Here is a 19790-nt window from a genome sequence, read left to right as displayed (position 1 = left end):
AGAATCTGTTTCCTTGTAAAATATAATCTCATTTCTCCGACTGGGTTTAGCCGTGGTCTCTTTCTCAGTGGGGGAGGGAAAGCAGAGCCTTTCCTTTCAAACCACCACACTGATGTATCCAATATCTCATTTAAACTAGACTATTACCTGGAACAAATGGACCAACCTATCCTTAGGGTCCCTTCTATTGTATTGTATTGTATTGTATTGTATTGTATTGTATTGTATTGTATTGTATTGTATTGTATTCTATTCTATTCTATTCTATTCTATTCTATTCTATTCTATTCTATTCTATTCTATTCTATTCTATTCTATTCGTCTAACCTGGCATTGTGTGATTCTGTGATAGTCCTTGAGGAGATGGCTAGTGACCTGCTGCAACACTTACACATGAACAAGTCTATGGCATTCAGCTAAGGGTGCTGAGAGAACTGGTGGAAGTGCTCCCCGAAGATCTTAACAATCTTTTCCAACCAAAAAAACCCCAAATCAAAACAATTTCACTTAGGTAAGTTTAAAGGTGCATTACTATTTTATCATCTAGGGTAGTTCTCAGACATCTTGAAAACAGAGCATTCACAAACACAGGAGAGAGTACAGGAGGCCAAATTAGTAAAATAGAATCGAAACACTAGTTGGAAGATTAGTGTGCCCAGGTAATAGCAGTACAGCTTCTTAGAAAGTTAGAACTTCAATTTCTGAAGTTCCATAGTTAGCAACTTATTCAAGACAAAGCCTTTAAAATGGTGCTAGCATTTTTAAAAACAAAACAAAACAGCCAGAGAGCAGCAATTTAATAGCACTTAAGACATTAGGAAAAAAGTTTATTTTACAGTAAACAGGAAAGAAATATTCTTCCATTACACAGTCTGTTTTCAGTGGAATCCAATGCTACCATTGCTGGCATCGCAGAACATCTTCATATTTGATGCAAATATTAGAAAAATCCTCAGTGGCACTTTGAAAAAACCAAAGAGTTATATTATTGAAAACCAGGTGATAAGAGTAACTTCAGTATGCTGCAACTTCACTTCAGCTGCAAAAAACTTGAACAAAGTGCCCCATTAATAATCTCCTTGGGGAAAAATAAAATAATTGTAATACAAGCTTAGACATCACAGCTACCAGCAATGTTATGCCTAGAAAAGAGCCTGAATAATCTTCTAATTCGAAATTTAAAAATTTAAGGTACAATTGTAAACCTAGAGAGTTTAGAAAGTCTTCTGTTCTCCTTCTAAACTAAAAAATATACCACAGACAGCATTTTACATGTAGAAGTTTATATATAGTTGTTTTCACATTGTAATTAAACAGGCTAAGTAGACATTTAATTTTGGCAGCAGAGACTTAATTTCAGACCCTGGTTTGAATGTCGTGCATTAACAGAAGGTGCTGTGTCGTTATCAGACATAGGGATCAATGGCCACTGCAGCTTCAGGAAGCACAGGTGAGAGCACATGACGGCAAACTGGGCATGTTCCTGACTATAAAAAGAGAAAAACACCAGGTCACAGGCACATTTTGCATTCAACTCTATTGAAAGGCTAAATGTTGCTATTTTTAAAATATTAATGTCTTCACAACAGCACTGTCTCAAAGTCAAATTTGATGGCTACCTGGAGCCATAACAATCTCAGAAAAAAAGATGTTTTTTCCTTTACACTGGTTACACAGCAGGTATCTGATGCTTTCTGCAAAGTCTTATTCAAAGAATTGATTTTCTGTGTAGAAGGTTGTTTTGGGATTGATTTTCTCATACCAACATTAGTCATAACTCGCCCTTCTCTTTCTTTCTTACTAAAAGCAGATCATGTTTTTCCTCACAAAAATACCCTTTCTATCCTATGCTATGCTATTCACATGAGTACAGATATAAATGCCCTTCCTCACTTGCACTAGACTTTGCATAAAATTAAAAGCCAGTTATTTCCTGGTATTTCATCCCATGTTTTGAAAAAGTTACAAAATGCCCTACTCAGCAGAATGCAAATATTCAGAAAAAACAAAACAAATAAAACCAAGACAAACAACTAATGAAACTGAACAAAAAAGACCACAAAACTTCATTAATCCTGTAGTACTTACTTCCTGTAGCCACAGAGTTACACAATATCTGTGAAACACATGATGACAGGGTAGCTGTGTTATGATTTCACCCTCCACATATTCATTGCAACAGATAATACAGCACTGGTCTTGGCCTACACACAATTAAAAAGAAAAAATCCACAGACACACAAAAACACCCCAACAAACAAAAAACACCCACACATTATTATTTTAATTTTGTTTCACATCTAAGAGCTAAAATTAAAACACACATCTTATCAGTAGTTACACTAATGATTTCAAAATATAATCACACACAGTCCAGTAAAGATTCATTTTCTAAAATCTGATATTTGGTCCAATTCAAGATCCAACAGCTCTTAGAGTAGCACTGCCAGCTGCACAGTAAGTATGTTCAAATATTGCACCTCTGGTATTACAGAAAACTAAATTTGTTCTTACAAACTTTGTGGAAATTGATTATTAATTCTTTTTTCATACCATTGTGGTCATCCATAACCACAATCTCTGGTAGACTGTCTATGGTTTCTTTAGTAGCTGGTGGATGAGGCTGTTCAGCTTCAAATTCAAGAGCCTCCAACTGCTCCAGATCAGCCTGAAGTGTGAGAGAGACCAAGTTCTCGTACTCATGAATGACATTCCATATAAAAACAAATAAGCAAGAAAAGCATTCAAACTGTCTTAAATGGAAGTTATGTCTGTCAGGCTATTCATTACATGATTTTTGTTTTCACAACGGCTGGGATAAAACTGAAGTTCAAAACAGTAACATTTTGGGTTTTAAGCTTTCTTGAAGTATCAGGACAGAGTTACAATTTGTTCTCTGATGAAGATTTGTACATTTAATGTAGTTTCACAAAAGCCAGCAAATCAAAATGTAATAAAACTTGAGAACAGAAAACTGTCATCACATTTTGCTTTCTGAAAATAAAAGCCTCATTAATGTATTTTCCAGCTTCAACTAATGAATAACTCAAGTGAAACCAAAAATACTAAGTACCTTGGCTAGCCTGCCTGCGTAAACTTTCAGATAAAAGAAAAGGGGGGGAGAGAGGGACCCACAGAGATGTTTGTCATCTACATAATGGCATAGTCATCTCATCTGAAACTTAAAATTTTCACCATAGCATTTCATTCAGAGACTTAAAGACAGCAGGCATTTTTTTTGTTTACTTCATACATTCAACCCCACAAGACACTGAAAAGTTCTCCAGCAGAGAACAAAAACAAATCAAAACAAAACAAAGCGAGCAACAACTCTCTTGGTAAGTTTAAAATAACATGGTGTTTTTGCAATATCAATGGTGTATTTATCCAGAAACACACTACAGAAATATTGGATTATACACCAACATTTTCAACATTATTTCTTCTTAAATTTTAGTGAAAGTTACTAACACAGCAGCCTGAAAACATGCCCGTACTTTTATCACAGTTGTAAGGTTGCTTAGGAAACCATCCCACTACAGATCTAAACCAGCAAGTTGACACCTACAGTCAAATGCTTGTAGCAGCAGAAATATTAACATGAGCCAACAGACAAATATTAACAGTCCCTATAGCCACGTGGATCCTCATCTAGCTGTCTGCTAATTTAAAGGAAATCTTGGGACAATTATCCCTAGTGCAGTATGCAAGCCACCTGCAAAACAGGTACGCTCCTCCATTTAACAGCTTAAAAGCAGTTCTGCTACAACAATTGGCCTTGCTGATGCTGAGGTGATCCTAGCATTTACAGTAGTATGTTGCTACAGCTGCAATGGTCTGAGTAAAATTTGATGTAAAAATATTAAGCCTTTAGGTTAACTGGAAAAATTAGGTAATTACCCAGGCAGACAACAGGACACTCTATTACTTATGTGTCAAACTCCTCTGTCTATATGCAGGGTTATTGCTCTCAAACAGAAGACAATTTACAAAAACACTGTATTGTTTTCTTTTGAAAGCCGCACAGGAGAAACATCACAGACAGAGCACCTCATAATTACTCTGAGGCTTAAGACTGCATATTCAAAACCAATCAAAGTGTCTATTTCACAGCTTTGGTAAGATACCTTCATAACTTCAAAGACACCTTTATTTCCTTCCTATTATTACTTATGTGACTGCTTACTGTTCCATGTACCATAAACCAAATGCTGTACACTGCTTAAAATAGGATTGCTGCAGTCTACAGGGCTTTAAACTCCTTCCACATGGGAATCCAAAGCAGAAATGTGCATAAAAGAAATCACTGACACTGCAGAGACACTCAACCTGCTCTATACTGGTAATGAAATAAACCAAACACTCCCAGTGAAGTAATTTCTTTAAAACAAACCAAAGTGAACAGCAAAACAACATCAAAATTTACACATGCAGGTTATTACAATTTAGGATCCCAGAGCCTTATGGAACACAGCTTTTTATTTTATTTTTTTAAATAATTAAATATATTCTTTACTACTCCCCTTCAAATATAATAATTAATTGGGACAGGCCTCCCATCCTGCCCCCTCCCCTGCCCTGTCCTTCCCATCCCCACCCTAAGATATACTTGAATTTCAGATGTTTTATCATGCCACATCCCTTTCAAGTGTTTCATAGCTACAGTGAATTTGTTTGCTGGATAATTTCTGAAAATTTTCTGAGCTATAAGAGGCTCTTTTAATAAATTACATTTTTTCAGGTGAAAAAGGTCTGGTTAATGAATCTACTATTTTAGATAAGTAAATTTTGGGAAACTTAAGGAGGTGGACTAAGTAACTCAAATCAGTAAAGGTTTAATAAAGTCACAGTCATTAGGCAGACTATTAATGAGGCAACAATTAAACTCAGGCCAATCTCTTCATCAAACCAGAATAATACTTAAAGCTAGTCAAAGCTCAGAGTTCTCTAGTACAAAAGGTCTAATGAAAAAACACTTATTATTAGGAAGCATATGTTTATACTGGTAGAAATCATCATCTTTTTTTCCTTTAATATTAAAGAAATACATATTGTGGAAGAACTAGAACTTCTTGCACTACATCATTTAGAAGAACATACAACATTTATTTTCAAGCTTGCAGACTGGAAAGTTCAAGCTGAAACAGAAAAGCATTTTTTCCCTGATTCTCCTGATTTTCAGATTATAGTGAAAAATAATCAAATAGTAAAAACTGTGTAAAAAAAATAGTAAAAAAGTGTCACCAATATAATGCCACCAAGAATATGTTAATACCTCCATAGCTTGTTGCAAGTGTCCCTCTATTGCCATGAATGTGAGAAACTGAAGATCCACATAATGAATAGCTTGAACAAGTCCTAGCCCATCACCAAACTCATCAAGTAGCCTGAAAAAAATGAGTTAGGAAACAATCTTCATTTCAAAGTGCAGAGGGGCACGGAATTGAGGCTGTAATCAGCCCAGAGCAGTTCCTCTCTGTCACTCCTTCCTCTTCACATTGTTTCCCTGCTCCAGCATGAGGTCTCTCCATGGCCTATAGCCTTTCAAGACCTGCTCCTGCAAGGAGCTTTCCCACAAGCTTAAGCTTACCACATGCTCCAATATGGGCTCCCCACAAGGCATAGCTCCCTCAGCAAATAACCTGCTGGATCTGTCATAGTCTTCTCCACGAGCTGCAAAGGAATATGACTTATAGCATATGGAGCAGCTCTTCTGCCTGTTTCTTTGACCTTGGTCTCTCTAGGGGTTGAAGACCTCTCTCTCACACACTGCTTAAAAACTTCCCCAGAGTAGCTGGCTGTCCCACACATGGCACCTTAGCCTCCCCAAAGCTGCAGGACTCTCTGCCAGCATGTGCTTCCAGTATGGTGGTAGAGCATATTGGGACAACACAGACCTCAGGAGAATATGATGGCAGCCTTTTCTATTAACTACTGCTTCTACTATGTAAAAGGGCATATGAGTTGGCTAATAAATTTTGGATATATGCCATTAAGCTAATTTCACAACTAGCATTTAGATTTTGATTGCATTGTGTGTCACAGTTCCATAGCTTGGCAGATGCTTCAAGCTCAGCTTTCAGCATCCAGCGATCAAATATTAAAATGGGCACAAGCTAAATCACACAGAGATCTGCACACTCAACAGACAAAACTTAATGTGCTATTAGAGAAGCATCTTCCTTCCTGTTACAAGTAATTAGAAAGCTTACCAATGCTAACCTTCAGCATTTAAAACTAGGCTTTGCCCACATCCTACAAGTCATTTGCTGGATTGCCACCTGGCATTGTAAGAACATGTGCATGACTTCTAGGTTGGACTACCATGCATTAGACCCTGTAGTGTTTTTTCACAATATAACCTCACAAGGAGAAAGTATCACTGGTTTTAGCATGTCTATGCTGTAGCTTGTAATATTTTTAATAAGCAAGTGTTAAGTCTCTCCCTGGGAAGCAGCCTGTCTAGCTCATTCTTACTTTAAAACAATGTGGTGGGTTGAAATTACCCTCCAACTAATTTGAGAGAATTACTCCCCAAAAATAAAATTGCCAGACCAGCTCAGTGGGATGTAGGCAAATGAAGCTATATTTACTAAAATCTAGAAATATGAAATGCAATTAATATGTACAAAATATACATTATTTACATGTATTTACAATTTATAAACAACACAAGAACACCCCTGGACAAAACCAGGAGACTACCAATAGTTTCCCTCTCTCTATCCTCTTCCCCCTCGCCACTCTGTACAAGGGAAAGGAAAACAAGAAGGAAAAGCAAGGAGCAGTTTGTTAGTACTTAGCCACAACAAAGAAATGCAGCCAAGGTCAGCAAGCCAGAAGCAGAAGCAGCCAGCTAGTATCTGCTAGAGTGAACAGTCAGAAAAAAGTTCATTTGTACAATCAATTTTGTATTAGTTATCAGACCAATGGGATTATTTAGACATCATCACAATTTTTCTTTTACATTCAATTGTAATTTAATTACATTCTACCACTTTCTATTCAAGGTTTGTGGAAAATTTCCTAGCCATCTGCCTAAAACTGCCACAAACAAACTCACTATGAAGAAGATATTCTATGATATCACAATCTACTATGGTGTTCCCCAAGGTTCAGGACTGAGGCCCAGTTCTTTTCAATATCTCAATCAATAACCTGGACAAGGGGATTGTGTCCATTCTGAGGCCAGGTGTGTAAGGCTCAACAAGGACAAATGCTGGGTCCTGCACAACATCCCCATGCAAGACATGCAATCGGATATATCAGCCAAGGTAGGGAATGGAGACCCAGGTGTCTTAACGCAAGGGTTACTGATGGGTTAGTAACCATAGGAGCACCTGAGAAGAGTCAGATGGCAACTGGCACTTCTCCCTGCAAATAGATCATGGGAGCATTAGACCAGCTGAGGCACATTTACACTAACAGAGAAAGCATGGGAGACAAACAGGAGTAGCTGGAAATCACAGTGCATCAGGAAAACTATGATGTAGTGGCCATAATGGGAACATGACTGGAATGCCACAATCAATAGTTACAAACTCTGCAGAAGAAGTAGGCAAGGAAGGAGAGGCAGTGGGGTATGTGAGCAAGTGTTTTGATTGTCTTATGCTTAATGATAGTGAAAAAAATGCTGGAGTGTTTCTGGGTAAGAATTAAAGGCATGGCCAATAAGGCAGATGTCCTGGTGGGATTCTATTGTAGACAACCCAAATAGGATGGAGAGACAGATAAAATATTCTTTCAGCATCTGGAAGAAGTCTCAAAATTGCTAGCTCTTGTTCTTGTGGGAGACTCCAGTTTCCCGGATTTCTGCTGAAAATTTAACAGTCCTGGAGGATCCCAGAGTATGTGGAGGACAACCTCCCAACACAGCTGGTCAGTGAGCTAGCTGGGGAGTGCATCCTGCTGATCCTGCTCTCTGTGAAAAAGACTTAGGTGTGAGGCGACAGTTGGGGGCAATGTTGGGCAACGATCACAAAATGAGAGTGTTCTGGATTGTTGGAGAATTAAAGAGAAGGATCACCTCTTTTTATATATTGCCACTCTGGACTTCCAATGAGTGGATCTTGGCCTGTTTCAGAGACTGGTCTATAGAGCCTCTTAGGAAGCAGTTGTGAAGGATCAGGAAGGCTGGACATTCATCAAGAAGAAATTCTTAAAGGTGCAGGAACAGGTTGTCCCCATGTACCCAAAGATGAGTCAGCAGGGAAGAAGGCCAACCTGGCTGAACACAGAAATTTTGCTGCAACTCACAGGAAAAAAAAGGACAGTTTATAGTTGCTAGAAGAAGGGGGAGGCCACTCAGGAGGACTGTGAAGTTGTAGTGAACCTCTGCAGGGAGAAAATTAGGAGGGCTAAGGCCCAAGTGAAAATTAATCTGGCTTCAGCTGTTGAAGAAAACAGGAAACATTCTGCAAATATATTAGCAACAAAAGGAAGTCTGAGGTGAATCTCTGTCCTTTGTTGGATGCAGAGTGGAACATAGTGGTCAGGTATGAGGAAAAGACTGAGGCTCTCAACACTTTCTTTGCCTCAGTCTTCAGTGGTAGGATCAGTTGTTTGCTGGATATCCAGTCCACTGAGCTGGGACATAGAAATGGGATCCTATAATCCAAGAGGAAATGGTTAGTGATTTGCTGCATCACTTAGATATACACAAGTATACAGGGCCAGATGGCATACAACCAGGGGTGCTAAGAGAACTGGTGTTCCCCAAGCCACTCATTTATCAGCAGTCCTGGATAAATGGGGAGGTCCCAGTTGGCTGGAAGTTAGCAAATGTAACACCCATCTACAGGAAGGGCTGGAAGGATTACTTGAGTAACTACAGGCTTGTCAGTCTCACCTAAGTGCTGGAGATGGTCATGGAGCAGATCATCATGAGCGCCATGTGGAGAGCAAACAGGTCATCAGGCCCAGTCAGCATGGGTTCACAAAGTGCAATTCCTACTTGGTGCAGCAATCATAAAATAGTGGAGTTTTCAGTATGCAGGGAAACAAGAAAGAACAACCACAAAACCCTTACTTTGGACTTCCAGAGGGCAGATTTCAGCCTATTTAAGCAACTAACCCAGAGAGTACCTCAGGAAGCAGCCCGTAAGAACAAAGGGGTCCAGGATGGTTGGACCTACTTCAAACAGGAACTCCTGAAGGCACAGGAACTGGCTGTCCCAGTGTGCCAAAAGATGAGCTGATGAGGCAGGCGACCAACCTGGATGGGCAGGCATCTTTTGACGGGAAAGGAAGAGGGTGTATTGCCTTTGGAAAAGGGAGGGAGGTAACTCAAGATACATTTAAAAATGTTGTTAGATCACGTAAGAGAAAAATTAGAGAGGCAAAAGCTCAGTTTGCCTCTTGCCAGGGGCAAGAAGAATCTCCACTCTTTAATGGACTGTGGCAAAGGCACATTATGCCCAGATATTGAATCTTGTCCCAGCATATGGATAAGTTCCCCCTCTGTCATGAGGGAAACAAAGGCCAAGGCATTAGCCAGGCTGGCACAGACCACTGCATGCACCCATCGCATGGGATGCTCGTGCTACTACCAAGAATGGGCATAATTCTAGCTTCACGCTTTCTATAGGCTGAAGCCAGTTATTTACAAGAACGCTCAACAACCAGGAAAGCCCACCATGTCTCAAGAGGACTGGACCCCTGAGGGTAAGACCTGCCCAGTTGTTGGGGAAAAGGGACTAAGCCAAGTCCAGCAGTCCATACGTCTGTGTTAGCCTTAAGCAGCAGACTGATGAGCAAACACAACCCTGTGTGTCAGATCGGAAAGCAGGATCGCATACCTGTGTAACCCCGCTATCGTGGGAGAGGAGTTGCCACTTCTGCCACCTCAGGGACATCCAGAGCACTGTCCGTGCCTGTGCTCCAAAGCCGGGACTGCCCTGAGAGAGTCCTGCTGCTCCTTCAAGCCAAGTAAAGAGGAAGCTGCCGCTCCACGCAGCCGCGCTTCTTCCCTGGGGCTGTGCATGCCAGCCCTGAAGCCTGTTGCCGCATGGCTGACCCTATCCCAGAACCAGCCCTACCAGCCCTGCTGGGCTGACCTCGCAGGACTGCTCCCTGTCGTCCGGAAGGACCTGTCCGAGTCCTGCGAAGGGAACCTGCCTACCAGCTAGCCTAGGTTCCATCTCCTCTCCACGGCCATGGAGAGAGGATTGCCACCCAGCGTCACCATCCAGACCAGCCTAGGAACTAGTCCAGTGACAGTAGTCTGCTGGAACCTAACCTTACTACAGACAAAGGACACAGTGCATCTTCCACGTGCTTTCCATTCACTAACATTCAGTTCAAAGCACCCACGTCTAGCAGAGTAACCTCTGACACATAGTGATATCACTGTATATAGTTATCAGCCACCCATGTCCTGTCGAGTTGCCTTCTGGTGGACAAGTGGTGGAATTGCACCCTTTGTTATATAAATAGAAAGTGATTCTGCAAATATTCCAATTGAGTTCTAATTATAAATACTAAACCACTTATAGGATGTATTTCACAATCGTGCACTAGAACATGTATATAAAATAGTGATTCATCAGTTAATAATTTTGATAATAAAAATATATTTATATAATTTATATTTCATATTCAGAAATAATATAAATAAATAACCTCTTCATCACATGGACTTGGTGCACAGAATGAATAACTGGCCATTGGAATAGGCTACCCAGGGAAGTGGTAGAATCACCATCCCTGGAGGTGTTCAAAAATAGATTGGATACGGCACTTGGAGCCCTGGTTTGGTTGTCAGGTGGTGCTGAGTAATATGTTGGACTCGATCTCTGAGGTCTTTTCCAACCTGGCTGATTCTGTGAACCTATGACTGACTTGAAAGCTGAATACATACATATTACTTGACTTTTGTTGTAATTCTGCTCTAATTACTACGTTGAAAATTCATTGCAAAAGTACATCCATTCATTGAATATTTAGTGTACTAGAATCTTCTCAGATTACAGCCTGATTCAGTAAATCTACATCCTTTTTCTCTTGTTAGAAGACACACAGCATTTGAAACACCCTAGGCCTTAAAATTCAGCCTTTGAAACATGTACATGCTGATAGCCATGAGTATTTTTGACAGCTTGCATCAAAAGCAAAACAGTAACTGTAAAGTCTCTCAGATTAATGCAGAAAATGATCAAAGGCATACCTCCACTCCACATCCAGGTCTTCACTCACACTGGAGTCATCCTCAAGGTTGTTATTCCCATCCAACAGGAAGAATCCAGGATGCACAAAATCATTAACTGGATCATCTTCCTCATCACTGCTACTTTCCACTTCTTCTTGGTACTGTAACCAAGGAATCTCTCCTTCCTCCAATAATATTTGTTCTCTTCAAATAAATAAATGAAGAGGTAAATCTAAAAAGCTAGGAGAATTTATAAACACATGCAAGCAACAAAAGCTACACATATTACAAAGGTTAAAGATGCATGTTTCCCAGATGCAGTTTGTTGTAAAAAAACCCCAAGAAACTCCTAGTAGTATCAGCTCTAGATTCAGAATATATTTACACTCAAGTTCTGAGGCAAAATTACTTCTCTAACACTCAAGGCCAGCACTATTAAGTAGCTTGCTTTGCATTTCCTCTAGTATAGCAATATGCCTGACAGGGCTAGTAAATTTGGTACTATAGATTTATTATTATTTTTTTAAATCTATAAATTCCTAATTTCACTAGGAAGAAAGGCTCTTCTGACATCCTGCAATGGCCTTCTTGTGGAAGCTTAGCCTGAATGCAGGTTGCTTAGAAACACAGGGTCATGAGTCCCACTTTACTTATCAAAGGGAAAATAAACAGGAATCATGTCAGACATGGGTACATTTGTAGGCTGTGCACATCAAAATAAGCTAGAGAGACCCATTGTTTTTGTCTCAGATTAGTTTCCACGGTATTTTCATAAAGCTACACCAATTCTCCAAACCTGAAGACATTTTAGTGATACTGAAAAAGCAGTAATAGCAGTTTAGACTGCTTGGTAATACTATTGTCTAAAAGTGGATGAACACTTATGCATGGCTTGCTGCTTTATAAAGACTCAAACTAAAAGTATAATGCCAATATTAGACACTTAGGACAAACCCCCAAATTTTCCTTGGCCATTTCTAGCTACACATTTTGCCTTGCAACAAAGCCAGATATATTTAATGACTGGAAAATTAAGTAAATTCTCAGCAAGCACATAGTTCCAAGATTACTTTAATCACTATTAGAGCTGTCGAAATAAAGAATAGCAACAAAATATAAGCAGCAATAAAACAAAGAGATAAACAATTGCTTTGCAAGGACTGCTAAGCAGTACTAGAAGATGTGCATGTAACTTACGTATCTTCACAAATAACTTGCCCAGTCTGGCTTTTTAAAGTCGGTATATTGAGCCTATCATCCCTACTGACACTACATGTCAATGTCATCTCGTTGTTTCTGCATCTTTAATTAAACATAGTTGTTTGCATAATTTCCCATTTTTTTCCTGATTGGAAATACATACAACTACTCAGATTATTCTGATGTCTGATGTAAGCAAATGACTGCTGCTAGCATACTAACTACTTCTAGAATTTCTGTTATTCTGTGTAGTGCCATGTGGATACCTGTTACTACTGCTTCAGGAAGTTAGCTAGTAAAATAAACCCATACCCTCCTTGGCAAGAGATGTCTGTGTTCTCTTCTACATCACTGCTGCTGCTCTGAACTTCAGGCTCATGCTCTTCCCTGCCTGGGACTGTCTCCCAGCTCTCATCACTCGAGGACTGGTCCTTTTCTGGAGCAGTAAAACAGATAGGCAGAGCTGTAGACCATTCTCCATCACTGCATTCCGAGCTGCAATGTAAACAAGGCAACAGGGTGTGAATTTAAATGCTGTTTTAGAGGGAAAAAAACAAACACAAACTTCCTGGTCAAAAATCTCTACAATTTTATCCTCCAATTTCCTACTTTTTAAATGAACATTGCTCTCAATATAGACCTTTTTTTCTAGGAGAAATTAATTGTGTACTGTTTATAGATGTTTTACAAGGCCAAGTATACATAAAGAGCTGACTAAAACATCAGTTTCCAATAAAGAATTCTGTCCATCCCACTTAACACATATGCTTTGTTCTTCCCTCTCCACATTTGCAGTGTGCAAGAAACAACTGAAGAACATAAATTCAGATCCACTATGCACATCTTTTTCTAAACACACAAACAGAAAACAGCAGCAATGACACTGAGAACACCAAAGCTTGCTTAAAAAAAAACAATAAGCAATGTCATCCTTATCTTTCAGCAAAACAAGACTTGAAATAAGAGTTCTTATATCCTCTAAGCCCTATATAATGGTCTTTTTTTTAACTGTATAAAAATAAAATGGATTATTTACTGCAAATTACATAATTCACCAACCTGAACAGGTGAGTGGCGGGGAGTTTTCCTAGAACAATTTGTTCAGATACAACAAATAAAAGGGTATAGAAAATAATGAGGTGTGGGCAAAAGAATGATTTTAGCAGAATCTCAAGAAGGATGAACATATTTACTGACATCGTTGGTAATGCCACTTAGAAGGTTCACTCAGTACTATCAGTGACAGCAGACATCTACCAAAATTCAAATTATAGTCACCCAGCTAGGTCACTTCAGAGCATAACCAATAGTATGTGAACAGGAAACATGCTTAATAGAGCACATCTTACATAGCAGTCCGCAACATCTGCAGCTCAGTTTTCAGTCTGCTAAACCAGTATGTGTACAAATGTTATGTCCCCATCTACAAACAGAGTTTAAAGAAACTCTCCTTTTATCTAAAATTAAAGGTACAATCCAATAAAACTTGGCTGTTTAATATAAAATGTATCTTTGAAAAACTGTACATTATTCACTGCAAGACACAAATGATATGAAAGCATTTTAATTTGAAAGAGGAATATATTTTTTAATCAACATTTTTATGACTAGAGAAAGGGATGGAATGAGAATATTAATTAACTTTGGCTATTTTAAAGGATTACTTTACAATAGAAATCATATCTATTAAGAAATTCTGACATGCAGTCTAATGCAACAGCAAGTAAAGATGAATACTAACATTTTAGAACCTTCTGTTTGTTTGTGAAGGTTGTTTTGTGGTTTGTTTTTGTCGGTGGTTTTGGCTGGTTTGGGATTTGTTGTATGTGGTTTATTTTTGTTGTTCTTGTTGGCTTTTTGTTGTTTTGGGTTTTTAATGTAATGTGTTTGCATAATATTTTAACAGTAAAAATAGCCCCAAAATTCAAATATCTTATTTTAGTTTTCTCTATTTTACAATCCAAGAATTATTTCCAACAGTTTATAATAATAGTCCTATTTGAAATGAGCAGCTGCACATGCATATTTTGAGAGTAGTTACTCCCCTACCTGAACTGGCCTATTGTTGACATCCAATCCAAAACTCAATGGAGGGACCTAACAGGTATGACTCTTACCCCACTACCCCTTCCCTCCATGGACTACCAAGACCCTCCCAACTTTGAGCATATGTGGTTCTAACAAATAGGCAAGACTTTTTCATTCCCACACAGCTTGTACATGTTAATGCCATAATAGCTGGGCACTTCCATGAAGCAAAAATGCAAGGTGAAGGCCCAGGCTGCAGAAATCACTAAGGTGATTGTGCCTCCTGTTTAGTATTTCAGGTACTATCGTCATGACATAGTCACTTTTAGATAAACAATCTGTATTTCATCTTGTCATGCTACAATAATTCATCACTTTGCATCATAGAAGTCAATGTTGTAATTGTAAAACACAGTCCATTTCCTCCAGTGCACTTTAATCTTCTAAAAGCAGCATTTCAGAAGTAGGAAAGAAAGGATTATGCAGTGTTGTGGTTTAACCCCAGCCAGAAACTAAGCACCACACAGTCCACTGGCAGAGCATGGGAAACTGATAAATCCCTGACTTTGGATAAGCATTACTTAGAGACAACTAAAACAGTGTCATCAATGTTAGTCATCAATGTTATTCATCAATGTTATGTAGCAGCTGCTAGGAAGAAAACTGTCCCAGCTGAACTAGGACAAGCAGTAACAAAACTTCTTTAAAAGTAAACCTTACAGGGAACAAAAGGATTAATTTGCAAGTCCACCTATAATAAGAAAAAACAAAACTAAGTCTGCTAATGTGCTTTAAAATATCTTAACAATTTTGTTCTTTCATAACTAAGACTTTGTGATATTTTAAGGACAAGAGTTTACGTGTGTATTAATTTACATGCTGTCCTCTCCATAAAAGCAGTGGAAACACAGCCTACTAAGCTTATGAAGCCTAACAGCAGGCACACACAGAAAAAAGCCACATCAACATCTAGAAGATATGTCTTGCAAAAAATGCAGCGGGAACAGAATCTACAATATGAAAGCAAACAAAGAAAAATAGGAAAGAAAAATAAAAGTCACTGCATATACCATAAATGAACAGAAGGTTAGAAATGTTTGGGGGTTCTTTACTTCAAATAGCTCAGTTACATAACTCTACAGTAAAAAGTTCAAAGTTCTTAACCATTATTATATAAATACATTAATCAAAATAAGGCTTATCCAAATTAGTCTGTCTTCTAGGTGAAGAGCTCAAAAATACAGGGAATACAGCTCCTGGTGTCCAGGTTAGAGCCATTTATAGATTTGAACCTACTCATTAATAGTTGCTATGGAAACACTTACTGATCTAAAGAACTTTTGTTAAAAAAGCACTATAAGGAATCCTATCAAGCTATTAATCAGATATTACAAGGAGGAAGAATTTCTTTCAAAAGACTGGAGCCAAGAACATACATAGGCTGTCATGCAGAAGATTCAGGTTTGATGGCAAGAAAAATAAATTCTGACAATAACAAGTCTTGAATGGTACTTCAATGACCCGTAATTTGCCAAAAAACATGCTAAACCAGGTTTTCTCTCTCTACCCTCCATTCACTTAGTAAAACCAAAATAAAAATAAACAAGCAGCCTTCCTTAGTGGTTAGACACTTTGACCCTAGGCACAATGAAAGGCTTTTTACTTTACCAGAAGATGTGTATTACCATTCTTTAGGTGGACTTGAGGAAGGGTGAAGGAAAACTGAAAGGAAAAGTTAGCATTTTGTTACCTGATCATATTCTGAAATTGCTTTAGTTTTTACATCTGATTTACAAATTATTCAGATTTGCATATTGTTTATATAAAAGATGCAATACTAATACAGTTCTAAAAATGAAATTTTACCTGTTTTCATCTTTGTGGGACATTTGGAAGTGTGTGCTGCAGTCTTCAAACTCATCCTCAAAAGCACTATTGTCTAGAATATTTTTTTGTTCTTGAGCTGATACATTTTTCTTCACGTCTATTTCCATGTTCTTTTGATGACCTTCACACACTCCTGAGTTAAAAAATATACTAGAAATCAACTCCTCTTTGCTGTTTCTCAAGACACATTCAGCATGGCCCTGCTGGACCCCAGCAATTTCAATTCTTGTCCAGGAATCACTTCCCTCTTCATCATCATTAGGGAGAAGCTTCTCTCTCTCCAACTGGTTTGTAGTATTTTGGGTTTTTATTTTAGGTCTCACTACTAGCTCAGGTGAATTTCCTTGGTCAATCTTTCCGTTATTGACATTGAAATTATTAGCAATTGCTACAGGACTTCTAATCCCAACATCAACTATGTATTTTATCTGCTGTGTTTCCTAATTGGCAACAGTTGGGTTCCTTTTCGGTATATCTCGGTCTTCAGCAAAAAGTACTTGTAAAGTACATTTCATATGGCTTAATAGTATGAAACTTAGCATGAAGGCAAATTCAACTATATGAAGTAACTGTATTGAGAACAAGGAGATAACACAATCTAAACTGTGTATTTCTTACGACCCTTAAAATGCTCATTTCTGACTGAAACAATAAAGGTGGAAGAGTTATAGAGATATTAGGAAGATCTCCACAAATGTCAATGCTGCCTTACAGGAAATGAACTTTTCACTAGATAAAAGTGAAGAAAATGTATGAAGCATAGACAAATACAAAACTACTACAAAAAATTAAAACTGTCCCAAGATGATCTACATCATGTAGCAGTCTCTAAGAACAATGGCATATTACAAAGTTTTAAAAGTTACAAAATAGTCTATAAAGTAAGGAAATAAAATGTTCTTTTATAGAATTCTAGAATTGTTTAGGTTGATGTTTAAGATTGAATCCAACCATAAACCTAAAATACCATACCCTCTGCTAAATCATACTCCTAACTGGCACATCTACACATCTTTTAAACACCTCCAGGATGTATTTACAACCACCTTCCTGAGAAGCCTATTCCAGCATCTCACAAGCCTTTCTGTGAATCAATTTTACCCAATATCTAATCTAAACCTTCCCTGGCACAATCTGAGGCCATTTCCTCTCATCCTATTGCTTGTTACTTGGGAAAAGAGACTGAACCCCACGTCACTACAGCCTCTTTTCAGGTACTTGTAAAGAGCAATATCTTCCCTCCACTTCCTTTTCTCCAGGATAAACAACTGTGACTGTTTGAGGCTGTGCCTTTAAGAAAAGGGACAGTACTGGGACACTGGCTAAGTGTTTTTGGTACTAGAACAAAAACACTCTGATATTCTAAATTAATTTCATTGGTGGATGGACAAAATGCAACTTTAAATTGTAGGGCAGTTGGAATTTTTTCTCAGTTTGGGAGTTTTGGGAGTTTGGGTTTCAGCCTGTTCTCCCTGCCTGCTTCTCCGAGAAATAGGTGGAGCTGACCTTGAGATAAGCAAAAACTAATCCTGCATGGGCTTTTTTGAAGCTTAATAACAACTCTTTTCCTTAATAACTTGCCTTTCTTTCTCTCTAACCCCTTTTTGGGAAAAAAGGGAGGTAAGGAGGGGAGCGAGTGAGTTACAGGGAGGGAAACCCTCCTCGGGGAGGGAATTTTGTTGTATTATTTTCCTTTGCTGTATATTTCTGCATATATATTGTAAATACCTATATATATTGTGTTATATATAATCTGCTTCCTATATATGCTTGTAAGTATAGTCTGCTTTCTCCAACTGAGTTTAGCCATGGTTTCTTACTCTGTGGAGGAGGGAGAGCTAGGCCCTCTCTCAACCTACCACAACAACCCCAGTTCCTTAGCCAGTCCACTTCCTTGGACATACTCTGGCATCTCAGAATCTTTCTCATAGTGATGGACCCAAAACTGAACACAGTATTTGAGGTACAATCTCACTAGTAGTGTGTACAGGGGAATGACCACCTCTATAGCTCCACTGGCCACACTTTCTGATACAAACTATGATGCTGCCAGCCTTCTTGGCCAGGTGGGTACAATCACACTCAAATCCAGTGGCTGCAAATTAACATTTTCCACATGGCAGCGTTCCAGCCACTGTTCCTCAAGCCTGTAGCATTGCACAAGGATGTTGTGAACAAAGTGCAGGACCCAGCACACTGGATCCTGAAGCTATAACAAATGATTTTTTAGCAGAAAACCTCATTGCCTCAAGAAGATGAATTTATGTTTCTAATTCACCAAGACATTTTGTTATTAGTGAGAATAATTAGTAAGTATATCAGTAAGTCACTCTCTACAACTACCTGAAAAGAGGTTGTAGAAAGGTGGGGGTCAGTATCTTCTTCCAAGTAACAAGAGACAGGATGAGAGGAATGAGTCTGAAATTGTGCCATGGAAAGTTTAGATTCAATCTTAGGAAAAGATTCTTCACCAAAAAGGTTGTCAGTCACAGGCTGGCACTCAGTGAAGTGATTATATCACCATCCCTGGAGGGATTTAAAAGACATGTAGGTGCTTATGGTTGTTTTAGTTGTACACTTGATCAAATTTGATGATCTTAAAGGTCTTTTCCAACCTGAATGATTATATGATAATTATTCAGATGCTGAAGTCATAAAAGACATTTTAGAACATATTGGTGTGCTCAGTACTTATTATACAAGAAAGGGAAACAGTCTGACTGGTATAAACAAATAAAAAGAGAATCTCTCAAGAGGCTTTGTAAGCTTAAACTAATTTCCACTCTAACTACACTATAGCTGACCAAGACAGAACAACCCAGTCTGTAATATGTCAAGTATTTCACAGCCTATTTCCAAACAGGTTAGAACAGGTATTTTATTCCAAATATAATTTGCAATTTCGTTTGAAAACAAAATAATTTTAACTACATAATGTCATGGTTATTTACTTGGTTCAGGAATGCCCTCTTTCAGGTGAAAAGAAATAACCTAAGATATAGTTGAATTTGCCTTCATGCTAAGTTTCATACTATTAAGCCATATGAAATGTACTTTACATATGTTATCGAAGTGGCTACTCTATTCCCTTCACATTTCCATATGTGCATTTCTCCTCCACCCCAAAGCATCTCAGTTAGTAGTTGAATAGCACACATATAAAGATATGCACATACATAAAAAATTCTCTTTCTGAATATCCTCCAATTCTAATCTTGTACAGTCTTCATTGTGCTGATGTTCATCTCTGTCTTGGCTATTCAAAGATGGTCCAAAACTAACATAGGCATGTCTTCTTCCGTATCTTCTACCTGTAATAGTCCAATACCCTCTTGGTGGCTTGGGTAAGGCAGGTTTGCCAGCTTCTTGACCCGTTGCTATGTGAGATCATGGAGAAAAGGAAAAGACAGAGAGACGCATTAGAAAACAGTGTGTCTTTGTAATTTTCCCCTTCCCCAACACTTTGATATTAACATTTTTAGCAAGTAATTTCCCATTTGTCTAAAGTCTTGAGCTTCAAAAACTACAT

General features: G+C 38.4%; 1 protein-coding gene across 1 annotated transcript; it reads right to left on the bottom strand.

Moving 5' to 3' along the window:
* Window positions 1-1009: 1009 nt before the first annotated feature.
* Window positions 1010-19509, bottom strand: PJA2 (praja ring finger ubiquitin ligase 2). Its single transcript, XM_054178206.1, has 8 exons — window positions 19438-19509; window positions 16241-16394; window positions 12659-12841; window positions 11165-11350; window positions 5276-5387; window positions 2554-2668; window positions 2089-2204; window positions 1010-1487 (listed from the first exon to the last, which is right to left on the bottom strand). Exons 2-8 carry the CDS (start codon window positions 16366-16368, stop codon window positions 1407-1409), a joined length of 921 nt encoding a protein of 306 aa, XP_054034181.1. The 5' UTR covers window positions 16369-16394; window positions 19438-19509; the 3' UTR covers window positions 1010-1406.
* Window positions 19510-19790: the final 281 nt, after the last annotated feature.

The sequence above is a fragment of the Dryobates pubescens genome, chromosome Z, assembly GCF_014839835.1.
Source record: "Dryobates pubescens isolate bDryPub1 chromosome Z, bDryPub1.pri, whole genome shotgun sequence".
Lineage (NCBI taxonomy): Eukaryota > Metazoa > Chordata > Aves > Piciformes > Picidae > Dryobates > Dryobates pubescens.
The sequence above is the reverse complement of the archived record's forward strand: the minus strand, read 5'-3'. Positions and strand labels throughout refer to the sequence as shown.

Coding starts and splice junctions, on each gene's coding strand:
- PJA2 (XM_054178206.1), bottom strand. CDS start 16,368: ATGGAAATAGACGTGAAGAAAAATGTATCAGCTCAAGAACAAAAAAAT. Junction 5,388..11,164: donor GACCTGGATGTGGAGTGGAG/GTATGCCTTTGA, acceptor CATTTTTTTCAG/GCTACTTGATGAGTTTGGTG. Junction 1,488..2,088: donor TAACTCTGTGGCTACAGGAA/GTAAGTACTACA, acceptor CTCTTTTTATAG/TCAGGAACATGCCCAGTTTG.